The following is a 13,861-nucleotide window of genomic DNA, read 5'->3' as shown; positions in this document are numbered from 1 at the left end:
TCATGATCTGACAACTTCTTAGTTGCAGCCTCTATGGATTCATCAAAGAGGCCATTGCCCTGACAAGGAATGTTAGCCCAGACCGTCCTGAAGATTAGGATCCTTGGCAATGGTGCGAAATAAGGCCAAGCGGCGCAGTGCTACAGAAAAAACAGTGGCACTAGCCGACAGTGTAAAGGCATCATAAGATGACTGGAGAAGATGCAATCTGAGTTGTGACAGAGTAGTAGTGATGTCTTAGAACTCGAAATGTCTAAGTAAATCCAGGTTCTTCAGAACACCTGGAAGAAGATCAATAAGGAACTTGATATAGATGGTGGCCAAACTTGTACATAGTCTTATCCTCTTTTCCAGAAGGAACAGTAGCATAGAATGATGGGTTCCTTACAAAAAGGACTCCAGAAGGAGGGATTGGGGAGATAATTGTGAATTCTCAAACCCTTTGCAGTGTAGAGATCTATACCTCGAGACCAATTTGCCTGGAAGAGCAGGGATAGCATAAGGAGTCTCCAGACAACGTTTGAAAGCTCGAGATAAAAGCTTGTTAAGAGGAAGTTTAAGTGACTCTGCAGGAGGTTGAGGGATATGCATGACCTCGAAATACTCCTTAGAGAATTTAGAACCAGCATCAAACTGAATTTCCAGATCAGCTGATCCACCAAGGCCTTGCCTCAAGAAGGGCTCAATGACCTCGAGGTGCCTCGAACGGAGAAAAAAGGTGAAGCCTCTCTGGAGAAATGACAATCCAAAGAATATGGAGGCTTGGAGGAGGTAATGAAAGTAGCTGACTCCTCAGGGTCTGGAAGCAGTGACCTGGAGGGAGGAGTTGGGCCTCAAAGAACTGGAAGGTCTGGAATGAGGCCCAGATGAAGAAGGCTGTTCTTTAGAAGATCTGCGCCTCGATGAATGTCTCAATAAAGGCCTCGATCGGCAACGAGAGTGGTGCTTGGAAGCAGGTCTCCAGGATCGAGGAAACTTCACCCTATGTATGGAATGGTGAATGGATAGGGCTCGAAGCTGTAAATCGAAACTCGGTGGTTTGGATCGAGAAATCTCGAAGCACTCCCAAAGCGCTCCTTGTATGGAATGTGCAGATTCCTGTCGAGACACTCACAAAGAATCTACTCCTTGTATAGAGTGTGAAGGTTACAATCGAAACACTCGCAAAGAATCTACTCCTTGCATCAAGTGTGTAGTAGCCAGACCAGACACTCGCAAAGAATCTACTCCTTGTATAGAGTGTGAAGGTTCCAATCGAGACACTTGCAAAGAATCTACTCCTTGCATCGAGTGTGTAGATGCCAGACCAGACACTCGCAAAGACTCTGCTCCTTGCATACAGTGTGAAGCTTAAGCTCGAGGCACAAGCAGGGACTCGACTTCGTGGGAGACTGATTGCCCAGGCTGGATTACAGGAGGCATTGTCGAAGCAGAACCACATTTGCTCAATAACTGAACAAATTGCTGCTCCAACATGGTCTGGAGTGAAGCCTGCAAAGGTGGATCCGCATTTGAAACCGAATCACTTGCAGAGGTTAAAGGCTCCAAGGTGGCAGTGGTGAGGACCAGCGCAGAAACCTTTTGCTGAGGTATCTGACCTGAAGGAAGCTCAGGGGAAGATGGAAAAATTATGTTCTTACCTGTTAATTTTCTTTCCCTTAGACGCAGTAGATGAATCCAGAGACCAATGGGATAGCCCACATCTACCAGCAGGCGGAGATAGAGAAACTGATTAACAGGTGGTCCTATTGGCTGGCACTCCTCCTGTTTATCCAGTATAGCTCATTGCCCAAGCATCCGTAACCATCAATAGGCATAGCATGTAAAAAACTTCTTTCCCATAACAAATCTCAAAATGTAATAATACAGAAAACAACCTGCCATAATAACAAACTGCGAAAGTTGCAAAAGAAAAAACCGAGAGACAATATCCAGAAAGGGTGGGGGCTCTGGATTCATCTGCTGCGTCTAAGGGAAAGAAAATTAACAGGTAAGAACATAATTTTTCCTTCCCTAGCAACAGCAGCAGATGAATCCAGAGACCAATGGGATGTAGCAAAGCAATCCTCAATCTGAGTGGGAAGCAAACGCCACTTCCGCAACAACCGAAGCACAAAACGCCCCTACCGCATGCGCCCCCACATCCAAGCAGAAATGCGGAGAGGAAGCACTCTCGGAAGACCAATTAGCCGCGAGACAAATCTCCTCCAAGGAAAAAACCTTTGGGCCGAGCCCAAGTAGTAGCCATCGCTCCAGTGGAATGGTCATGTGCCATGAGAAAATGGTGACAGGAGAAACCAGCGTGAAAAGCATGGAAATCTGAAGTCCAGGCCCCCTCAGAAATAGAGAAAGAGAGTCCTGACCGCAGGAAGATGCACAGTGTCATTATGCCCATAGAGACAGCCTGAACTTGGAAACTGTTTGTACTACCTTTAGGCATATATATCCTGTGCCATTACTAGACACATGCAGCTCAGCACAGAAGCCCAAATAAGGACAGTTACCAACAGACAACTTAGGCTCAATCTGCAGGGACCCCAAGAGAGACAATGAGATACCTGTGTGAAATACAGGGCACTATCTTACTGCTGATCTCACCGTGCCGTGAGTTGCCGTATGTCGCCCCAGTCCGGAGACAAACCGACACTGGGTGACCTAGCACAGGTCAGAGTCTCTCTGGTAAACCCCTTGAGTGCTAACCCCAGAGTCCGATTAAACAAGCAGCTTCCTTCAAAGGAGTACAGCAAGAACACAGACATAGACATATAAAGCTGCCCAAGCTTGTCCCAAAGCAGGTGAAACACATACAACTTGTCTGAACCGGAAAGGAGAGAAGCCCCAGCATACCCTGACCAAAGTCAGCTGGAAATAAACTACCGGAACGCTGCAGCTCTCCCGCCATCGCCGGAGACCCAAGCGCACGCCTGATTCTCACTGACACGTGGCCGCTGCATCAACGCTCCTAGAAACATAGTCGGATTCAAGCCCCGCAAAATTTACCCTGCCGCGGCTTGCATAGAAATAAAATCAGACTCAGGGAATAACCAGAAGAACGGCCCACAGCGCCGGAAAAAAACATGTCCCATCTCATGCTGCTATAAAACGGCACCTGCACATTCAGCTGCACATGGCCGTGACCAACACCGATGAAAGAGAGCCTCAGAATAAACAGGACTACTATTGCTGCACTGAAACCCAACAATGAGAACAAGTGCGAGCATGAAATAGCACCGCTACTGCCACGCTGTAACCAACAAGGAAACCAAGCGCGTGCATGCAAAGGGTGGGAAGTCCCGGCTCCCTCCACGGATTTCTAGTCATAAAACTTAGCCTCAATAAAATATCCATACCTTAAATGTACGATGACCGAACCCACAGTACTAAGTCTCCCAAACAGAACCTGAAGTTCAAACAGACATACTCACAAGCTTGTTGTTAGGGCCGGTTGAAGCCAGTTAAATCTGGTTGATCAGCAGTAACCAGGCAGAATGGAGGAACTGTGGTCTTTTTTTTTTTTTTTACAGAGAAGGGAAAGAAGAAAAATATTGAGACCCAGTCAGACCCTCTATCACTGGAGGGAGGGTGAGGCAGGGACCTGGGGGGGCCCAGGTGTAACCCCTAAAGCCGGCACCATTCAGCCGGACACCCCTGTCTCACTGAAGAGAAAATCTCAACAGGAGAAATAGCATTGCCAGTTCACTGAAGAGAAACCTCAACAGGAGAAACAGAATGGCAGTCTCGCTGAAGAGAAACTTCAACAGGAGAAACAGAATGGCAGTCTCGCTGAAGAGAAACTTCAACAGGAGAAAATAAAGTTCCAGCCACAGCCAGAATTCAGGAGCTAGTTGAATCGCGACCTTTTCTTGCTGGGAGATACTGGATAAACAGGAGGAGTGCCAGCCAATAGGACCACCTGTTAATCAGTTTCTCTATCTCCGCCTGCTGGTAGATGTGGGCTATCCCATTGGTCTCTGGATTCATCTGCTGCTGTTGCTAGGGAAAAAGCAGGTGTACTCGACAATCCAAATGAGGATGGTCTGATGAGGCTCAAGGTCGGTGAAAGCAGGAGGTCCCTCGCTGGAAGGCGGGACCAAGGTAGCACTCGAGGTCAAGGGTGTCACCGAGAAGTTCATGCTGAAGAATTTCTCCAAGAAAACTCAATAACGTTAAGGGCTCGAGGTGTAGCCCAGCGCTCGCACGACTTTGGATTATAGGAAGGCCCTATTCATGAGAGAAATCGCACGCTGGCAGTGGCTACACTTCTTGAAGCCCGTGACCAGCCAGGACATAGGAGGGAAGAGAGCCGCTGTGAAGTTGAAGCCCGCAGGCTGCGGTCGTGTGGCCTGGCCCGCCAGTCAGTCACTGAAGAAAAAATTAAAATAAGTCTTTTTTTTTAAACTGTAAAAGAAAGAAACAGCGATTCGTGAAGAAAATAAACACAAACCGCAGTAAGATAAAGCACGAAGAAACAAAGTTAAACGCAGAGAGTCAAAGACAGACTTCTCGGCTCCGCGGAAAACTGAGAACTGTGCTGGGTGGTAAGGCACTCGCGCATGCGTGGTGCGGCTGTCTCGAAATTTCTAGTTTCTACAAGCAAGTCTGCTTGCGAGGCTTCCGCATCGGGGCTCCGTCAATGACGTCGCCCATATGTGAGAATAGCTGCCTGCTTGTCCTGGGATAATTAATGTTAAATAATGCATGGTCATGCATTTGGGCTGCAAAAACCCAAAGAATGGTACCATTTAGAGGGTGAAAAACTTTTGTGCATAAGAGGACGCGACTTGGGGGTGAACATATGTGATGATCTTAAAGTGGCTAACAAGGAGAAAAGGCAATGGCGAAAGCTAAAAGGATACTTAGGTGCTTAGGAACAGGAATGGCCTGCAGGAAAAAGGAGATGATAATGCCTCTTTATAAGACCTCATTTCAGTCCTTTACAGGGCTCAGTCACAAATGGTCTTAACTAAGTGGGAGGCTCCAGGGAAACCTATGAGAGTTCTTCAAAATGTTTCTGCACTTTCATATTTTTGTGGGAAATGGTTAGGGCGGGAGAAGTGGTAAGAGGGCATGTCGTAGAAAGTCATGTAACTAGTCAGTCAGGTATCAGGATGATTATGTGGAAAAGTAATATAATTTGCTTTTGATATATTTAATAAACAGTAAAGACCCCCACACGCTCCCCCAGTGTTCACTGACCCCCTCACACCCCCACAAAGATTAGAATAAAAAAGTACATGCCCGTCTCCAGATTATCAGCACCTGATATATGAAAGCCTAGTAGAGCTGCCCGCAGGTGTCTTAGATAGCCTGGGGGGGGGGGCTAGTGAGCCATAGAAAGAAGGACCAAGGCCCATAAGCCACATATAGGTGCCACCTGCAGCCCTAAGGGCTATTGCAGTTGTAGACAGGTGGGTATAGTGGGTTTTGGAGGGGCTCATCATAACCTATAAGGGAGTTCTGGCGAGATGCTTATCTGGCACCCTTTTTGTGAGGTGCCCCACTGCTCTGCTGCCATGTCTGGATGGCAACTCCTTTACAAGACTGACCTCTCCCATGTCCAAATGGTCTTGTTCTGGGCATTTGGGTCTTGGATGAAATTTTGTTCAAAAATGTGGTATAAAGATAGTCGACCTGGTGGTCTGGATGAATAGCCTGGATGTCCAGATAGATGATTTTCAAAAAAAAAAAATGCACCAGAGCGGGGCAGACATTTCACTGGAGTCTGGAGGAGCAGGGGGGACTGAACACCTCTACTGCTCCCAACTTTCAGGTGGGGGGGCAGGGTGGGGCAGTGGCAGGAGGGAGGCCTATGGAGCAGGAGGGACTGAGCACGCCTCCTGCTCCCAACTTTTAGGTATGGGGGGTCGGGTCAGGCGTGCATGGGGGGGTGTTCGGCATGGCCTTTTTTTCATAGGCTTGATATTTGTGCAGCCTATTAAAGAAAAAAAAAAAAAAAGCCGGCAGACCCCTGACAGCAGTGACAGAAGGCTGCTTCTCCTGTCACTACCGTCAAGGCTCAATCCGATCCGTGCCTCCGATCACCTCCATTTGCATGAAGATGGTTGGTGAATCGGTCAGCCTGCCTCCAATCACACATAGATAGGACAGGGATCGTAAGGTTAATGAATCTAGACCTTTATAAAGGTATTACAATAAAGGATCAAAGACTTGTATGTACTGTATTGTTTGTTTTTGTTTTTTATATTTAATAATTGTTAAATTTAAAGTGTACATCGCTTAGAATATTTGATTAAGCGATTTATCAAGTCATCTAATAAACTTGAAACTTGAAACTTCAAATCATATAAAACACTGCCATAAAACTATTTACCAGTCATCACAAATTTGATCATCACAATGGCTTCCTATCTCACACCACATCACATATAAAATTCTGTTACTAGCATTCAAGATATACTCTACAGAATCTCTACCTTACCTCTTGAGATATTTGACACCTTACTACTCCTCTCACACACTTCAATCAGTAAATCAACATCTGCAATTATTCCAAGTTTCTATGAAATTGTTTCAGTCATCACTCTTGGTGCTATTTTATCTGCTCAAGGCCAAGAACTATAGAACCTTCTACCACCACATTTAAGATTACAGATGTCCCTTGATAAATTTAAAGACAATCTTAAGACCTTTCTTTTCACATTTACTTAAATTCCACCCTATTGCTTAACTCTTCCACGGTAATAGCTTAGTTGGATCAGGACACAGATACCCTCCATAATATTCTGCCCACCCTCCTCTTTACTATAAAATTTTGGAATTCTTTCCCTTTTTCCACCACTGTCATGTCATCGATTAGCACATTCCCTCCTTCCCTTTTTGTTTTAGCTATTGTAAGCCACTTAGATATACAGTACTTTGATATGCAGGATAACAAATCCTAACAAACCCTGAAATCATTTTGCAAGCAAAAATAGAATAAGTTGAAACTTTGCTCATGACTCTGATATCATATAGGGCATCTACTATATAATCCACCCCCTCCAGCAACAGCTGGGGGCATACGTCATCCTTTAACACTGAAGTCTGATGTAACCTAGTGTGGTATGCACATGCCACAAACGAGGCTGCAACTCGTTTTGATCCCCAAAGTTAGGGCCTCAAATTGCCTTTAAGACCACATTCACTTTGCAATCCTGTGAATCATTTAGCATCGCACCTCCTTCACTAAGTAAGGAGGCACATTTATTAAACTGAGCCACCATGGAATTCACTTTCAGCTGAAAAAAAAGTGGATCCATGTGGTAAAGCCTAGACATAGTCTTAGCTTCTTGACTAGAGCAGTAATGACTGGAAGCATGGGAAAAACCATAAGATTGAAATTCGTGCTGCTCATGACCAAGCACCATAAAAAGTCAATGGCCGCTGAAGTTCCAGTTTCAACTCCCACAATGTGTCGATGATATACAACATGGCTGTCAACTTAAGATGACACACCAAGGGATCCTCCACCTGGTCAAGGGCCACCACTGCCTCTTGACTTCCAGTCCCTGTAACCAGAATTCTCCAGGACTGAGGCTTCATACCAGGACAATAAAGGCATGGATGGAGTCTGACCTCCAGTGTTTCCAATCTTTCTGATTGGTCTCCCTGGCCCAGAGGAACGCTCCTCTCAGGGTGGAGGTGTGTGTGGGAGGGGAAGAGACAGGAAGATTGTGGTACGCAGCCTATGCCTGCTAGGCATGTCTCCAGAACAGAGCCTAGTTTAAAGTCAAACCCTTCTCATAGTGTAATGTAATGTAATGTAATGTAATTTATTTCTTATATACCGCTACATCCGTTAGGTTCTAAGCAGTTTGAAGAAAATATACATTAAGATTATAAATGAGAAGTAAGAAGGTACTTAAAAATTCCCTTACTGTCCCGAAGGCTCACAATCTAACTAAAGTACCTGGAAATTAATAAAGAAGAGAAAATAAGAAAAATTCTATGTGAATTTATAGGATGGAAATTAAACTGACAGTGAAGAACTGTATGAAAAATACATATGGAATGCAGTTAGAGAGGGTAGGTTACAATCTATTTATGGTATTTGTTTAATTGGACGGTGTTAAGGTGGGTAATTTGGGGGAAGGTTATCTGAAGGTAGGTGAATCTTCTGGAGGTAAAAGAGGAGGGGTTAAGATATTTGGATGAATTTTTTGAAAAGCAGGGTTTTGATTTCTTTTCTGAATGTTTTGAAGTTGTCTGATATTGTCATAAGATTGGAGATGGAATAGTGATTCAGGTAAACCTCTTTTTGATTTTCCTGATGCTGTTTCTTCCTTGAACTCTAGAGGGAGTCAGAGAGCACAGGTGAAGGGCACCCATCCCCCTCTCATCTCTAGGGTTGCTGACAGGAAATCCTTCTCACCTGAGGGTTGGGGGTGGGGCTGCAGACTGCTTGCTCAGAGAACAAAGCTTCCAGAGAGTCAGTTGAAAGGAGGAGAGGCACAGGACAGGCAGCAGTGCTCAGGGCTGGGAGATCCTGATAGCGGTCAACCACCGGCATGTATGGAGCTGGTAGAGGCTGGAGAGGAAGCACTTTTCAGTGTGAATGAGGAACCTCTGGCTATGGAAATTGACCTGGATCCAACTGCTGCACCAGTGAATGAGATTCTTCCCATGGAAGTTTGCTTCATGGAAGGCAAGCTGCTCGTGGAATCTGAGTGAGTAGCTGTGACCTTACTGTATGAAGGACTTCCAAGTTTATGTTAAGCCCTGTAGGAGCTATGGAAGTTAAAAGCTCCAGAAGTTTGAAAGGACTTATTTGAGTGTGGTTTTTTCTTTTGCTTCTCTGTTGAGAGAAAAGGACTGTAGCCAGCCCAGGTAGTGGGGGTTTGCCTCATGTAATTTAGTGGTGGGATAGTGGGCCTTTTTGGCAGTTTGTCACCATGTGAAGCGCACTGCCTGACCAGTATTCAAGCTGCTGGTATAGTCACAGCCGTAGCTCTGACTAGTGCTGAAATAGTCAAATTCAAAGACTGTTTGTGTTTGAATATTCTTTTTCATTGCATGGAAACAAGTATGGGCTGAAACCAATAGCCTAAGTTTTGGAGAAAGACTTGAACTTTAGGACATTTCCACTTTGGAGCAGTTTGCTGTTTTGGTTTTTTTTTACTGTTTTTTTTAAACTAGTTGCAAACTCAGAAATCATCCTGACAAAACTTTATGTTGATTGCAAGTGACAGAATAAATTCTGAGTTTTTTTGTTTAAGAAACTGTACTTACCTGGTGTGGCAGTATTTCTCTTCCCCTCTTTTCCTTGTGCAGCTCACCGTGGCTCACAAGAGCACAATTTTCTTGTCCCAGCCGCTCAGGGCCCATTGTCCTGAGACGGTTGGTGACAAAGTACACTCTGAGGGAAAATCTCCCCTTGGTCCAGTGTGTCCGCAGGTGGCACCTGGGGGGTCCTGATTGGTTCAGTAGGTATTCCACAGGAGATCAACAAATTTTGGAGTAAAACACTGAACTGAAGGCCACAAGGACCCTAGAAGGAACTTGGACTGGCTTCTCTTGGGTTCCACAGTGTTCATGCACCTAAGTTTACAGACTTCACTAATTAAAATGAAAGGCTCCAGGAAAGATTTCTTCCCTACCACCTGGGTCCCTTGTGGTACCCAGAGAGGTCTCAGAGGAGGCTAAGCCCATGGCTCTCGCCTCTCCTTTGCATGCTCTGTGGCAAAAGAACTCTCCTCTGCCGAACATCCAGCACAAAACTGGTATGATTGACTCCTCTAGCTGTTCTACCCCTATCAATTTTAATAGCAGCTTGGAGGGGGGCAATTCTGTCTTCTCCTCACCTCACAGTTCACAAGCTCACTTGTAATTATCCAGCTCAACACAAGACTGTGTTTCACCATCTAGGCTTCATCAGGAGCTGAGATCAAAAGGAGGGACTCAAAATACTCTCAAATATTTATACGCACACACACACTACAATCAATCATCTTTAAAAAAAAAAAACAAAAAAAAACAACAACCCAAACCTTCCATATAGTTAAACACAGACTTTTGTTGAGCTGGATAATTACAAGTGAACTGAAACACTGAAACATTCATTTTGCCACCAGTGGATTTTGGAAACAAGACAGTCAGCATTCAATTACAACATTTTACAGCAAAAAAGATAATTGAATTTAAGGAGATATAAAGAAGATTGTGGTTTTGAAACACAGTGAGAATTGAACATTTTATAGGACATTTATCTTAGTCATTATAATTAGGACGGGGTCGCTAATTCTTTAGAAAAGTATTTATAAATAAGGGTAAGAAGATATTTAAATTATTTATAGAGTATGATGTAATGATTATATATAAAGATTTGTTAAATAAATGAAAATATTTTCTATACAGCTTTTTTGAGTAAGATATAGTAATATGCATATTCATTAGGGACACCTTGAAACCCAACTGGCTGGGGGTCCCCCAGGACAGGTTTAAGAACCACTGTCCTAGGTGCTACCATAAAAGCTTGATCTCTTGTAGTATAAATGCTCCTTACCAGATTAGTATTGCTTTCTTCCTGCTTAGGTATGATTATCTTGGGTAAATGAGTAAGAAGATCCCATACTTTATCCAACATTAGACTCTGAGGCTCATTTCAAAGCACATCGACTTACAAAATTCCATAGGTTACTATGGAACTTTGACATCTAAGAAATACAACTAATCTGTGCTCAACTATCCTATATGCCAATCAGTGTTTGGCCACCATCAACCTGTTCACAATGATCCGTTTGATTTCTAGAAGCGATAAGCTTGCTCATACTAATTTGTCAACTCCAGAGCCTGCAGAGACTAAAGAGTGGATTTGCCTGTAGTAATACAACCTCCAAACTCACTGCTGGCTAGTGCTCAATGATAGGAAATCTCTATGAATCTTCCCTCTGTCATTGCCATACAAACTCTTCAAAGCACTATGGTGCTTCTCTCCTAAGTTCCCCCTTCACCCCACACTTTTATCCAGTTTTCCCCTTTAAACTTCATCCTTCTCATGTATTATCACCCTTCCCCTTCTGACTCCAAACTTCCCTTTCCAGTTCAATTTTTCTGTTATCCCTCAAGTTCTTGCATCCATAATTTCTAACATATCCATTTACCACCACCTCTCTGTTTGTAACATTCTACTAAACTCTGCAGAGTCACAAAACTTGCTTACATTTGGTCAATGAGATTCTTAAAGCTTATAAACTGCTACATGAAAAAAATGCTCACAATACCTGTGAACATGGCCTTGAAGTAATCACTAGCCGATGCCATCATAGCCCTGTGAACAGGAAAAACCTCTTCTCCATCTCCTGGCACCAACGTAACATCAGAGAGCAGGCCTTCAATTCGTAGTTGGTCAAAGCCCTGAAATAAAAATATGACAAAACAAGCCATATATTTCATTCCTTAAACTTAAATGCCTGACCCTTTTCTTTAGTTCAGTTTTTCTTATCCACTGTAGGCTAGTTCTATGTATACCACTATAGTGAATCCATATTTGAAGCTCGTATCTCTCAGGATTAGCTAGAACTTGTCAAAATTTTGTAAGATGCTGCCTAGTTTTAGGCCAGTAATCTTTGCTAATTGGTTTTTTTTTTTTTTTATCAGGGCTGTTTTGGGTCCAAAGTGGCTGAAGGGGATCTTCCTACATGTGGCCACGAAATTGACCAATGCAAGTTGAAACCTATCCCTAGCAGAACACTTGGTCTCAATCACACATGCAGAACACAGATAGTCCCTCCTCAAATACATACGTGGTCACAAACTAAAAAATACTAATGTAGACAAAAATTTAAAATGACAGACTGCATGCATTTCTTCTTCTACAGTGCAAAATATAAAGAGAGTATTTGTAAATTCTTAAACTGGCACTTCAGTCATCAAACTGAAAATAAAATCATGTTTCCTGCCTTTGTTAGCTGGCGATTTTTATTTTCTAATCATCTTGTTCTCAGTCTTTGAATAAAAAACACATACAGAAGGCAACTTTATCAGTTTGCAGGGCCTCCCGCCAATTTACGATTTCTTTTCTCTTTCTTCCCTACATTCATCCCTGCTACCGATTTTTCATGTTCAGCTTTCTTCCATTTTTTGTCCTCTATCAAAATCCCCTCCCTCTTTCTTCTCTTCCCTTGTTTTCCATCCATGTGTACCATTTCCTCCCTCTTCCATTCCTTATCCTTATTCCTCCTCCTGTATCCTACATGACCCTTTTGTGTCTCTTTTATTATTCTCCTGACTCCTGTATCCCTGTTCCTATACTCCCTGCCCATCCAGCAACTCTTTTGCTGTGTTTTTACCTTCTTGTTTCTAGCTTCTCTCGCTTTTGCCTTCTTCCTTCAACCCTCACCCTAGAGCAATCATCTCCACTGGCATCTCTCACTCAGGCCCTTCTCTCTGAGTCTAGAATCTCTGACCCTTTCTCTCTTTCTTTCCCCCACCCTCTTCTTTTTCTCATTTGCAGGTTCAGCATCTCTCCTACCCATCTGACAGTATTACAAACTTGCTTGTCTTTCCAACAGTAATTCAGCCAGGCTACCTTCAGACAGCATGAGAAGAAAAATTCCCCCTACAAAAATACAGCAACACAAATTTTGCGACTCCTGATGCAAGAGTTTACACAAAAACACAATACCATGTTGAGCCTTTTTTTTTTTAATATTTACTAGTCTTTTTTTATGACTATAAACCTTAGTTATCTTTCAATTTTTGTTGGTTATTCCTTCTACATCAGCTTTCTCCATATTATGCCCACTGGGCCACCCTTACCTTCAGTCAGCCACAGGGGCCTTCCCCCTGAATGTCCCTTGATGTAGCAACAAGAAGTTGAAGCATAGGGAAGACCCCAGGAGCTGGCAGAGGTAGCATGGGTGAATCATTACTGGGAAGACAAGCAAGTTTTAAGACCATCAGGTAGGTGACAATGAGTTAGACAGGAAAAGATTTCTTCCCCCTTTTGCAGGTCTGGCATGTACAGAAGGGAAAAAAGAAAGACCAGGTAGGTAGAAGAGATGGGGAGAAGTGCTGGACTCTAGAAAGAACATAGTGAGAGATGTTGGATTGTAAATTTGGGGGGGAGGGGGACGAGAATAGGGAGAAGTGTTGGTTCTACTCGATGGGGAGAAGGGAAGAGAAGTGGAGAGGCCTAACATTAAGAGGAAGCATTAATGGCAGTCTGCAGTCTTGAGGGCCGACACTGCCTAGCTGGCCTTGCACTGAAAAACACTCTAGGTATGAACACAGAAAGCTTGGCTAGTGGATAAAATAGATTCCTCCCCCAACTAAGAACCAGATTCTTAAGAAATAGACTGGCACATTAAGGTTATAAAGCTACTTAGATCTGGAGAAAGGAATATTTTGTAGATATGAATTACATCTAACTGAAGCAAATATAAGGAGAATAAAAAAACATACATTATATAGTACATTGGCACTTCTTGCTATGAATAGAAATACTTCCAGTAATATAAATAAACAACATATATTGGCAGTGGAATCTGCCACTGGTATCTAAGAAATCATTTGAGAAGAAAACAGAATTTTTGTTTAAGGGTCCAGGTACAGAATCTGTAATTTAGCAAGTGGCATGTGAAACAGATCCATATCTATACTCATCAACAAAAATGGAAACTGAAGAATGTATTATGATACCTAAACCAGAAACAGAGGGCTAGATGTACAAGACTCTGGTGCTGTTCCTCTACAGTGTCTTTTTTTTTTTTTTTAAAGCAACCAATACTCAATACTAACAATATTCAAATTATATGCAAAACCTCCTCTATAGCATTGAGAAGGAGGGATTCCATCTCCTGAAGAAGGGACATCTGTTGAAGGTTGAAAGAGAACTCTAGGCGGATGATATGGTGATATATTG

The 13,861-nt window shown here is 43.3% G+C and overlaps 1 protein-coding gene across 7 annotated transcripts in view; it reads right to left on the bottom strand.

Annotated features, from left to right (window-relative positions):
* KLHL13 (kelch like family member 13) overlaps positions 1 to 13,861 on the bottom strand; it is a 118,550-nt gene that overhangs the window by 31,346 nt on the left and 73,343 nt on the right. For 6 of the 7 annotated variants that reach the window (XM_033946294.1, XM_033946291.1, XM_033946292.1 and 3 more), the window contains one exon: positions 11,220 to 11,352. In XM_033946294.1, coding sequence (XP_033802185.1) covers positions 11,220 to 11,352 — 133 coding nt within the window. Of the gene's footprint in view, positions 1 to 11,219; positions 11,356 to 13,861 lie in introns of those variants that run through there. The other variant, XM_033946296.1, reaches the window with a different exon arrangement.

The sequence above is a fragment of the Geotrypetes seraphini genome, chromosome 5 (genome assembly GCF_902459505.1).
Source record: "Geotrypetes seraphini chromosome 5, aGeoSer1.1, whole genome shotgun sequence".
NCBI lineage: Eukaryota > Metazoa > Chordata > Amphibia > Gymnophiona > Dermophiidae > Geotrypetes > Geotrypetes seraphini.
Note: the sequence above shows the minus strand (reverse complement) of the source record. Positions and strands in the feature narration are given on the sequence as shown.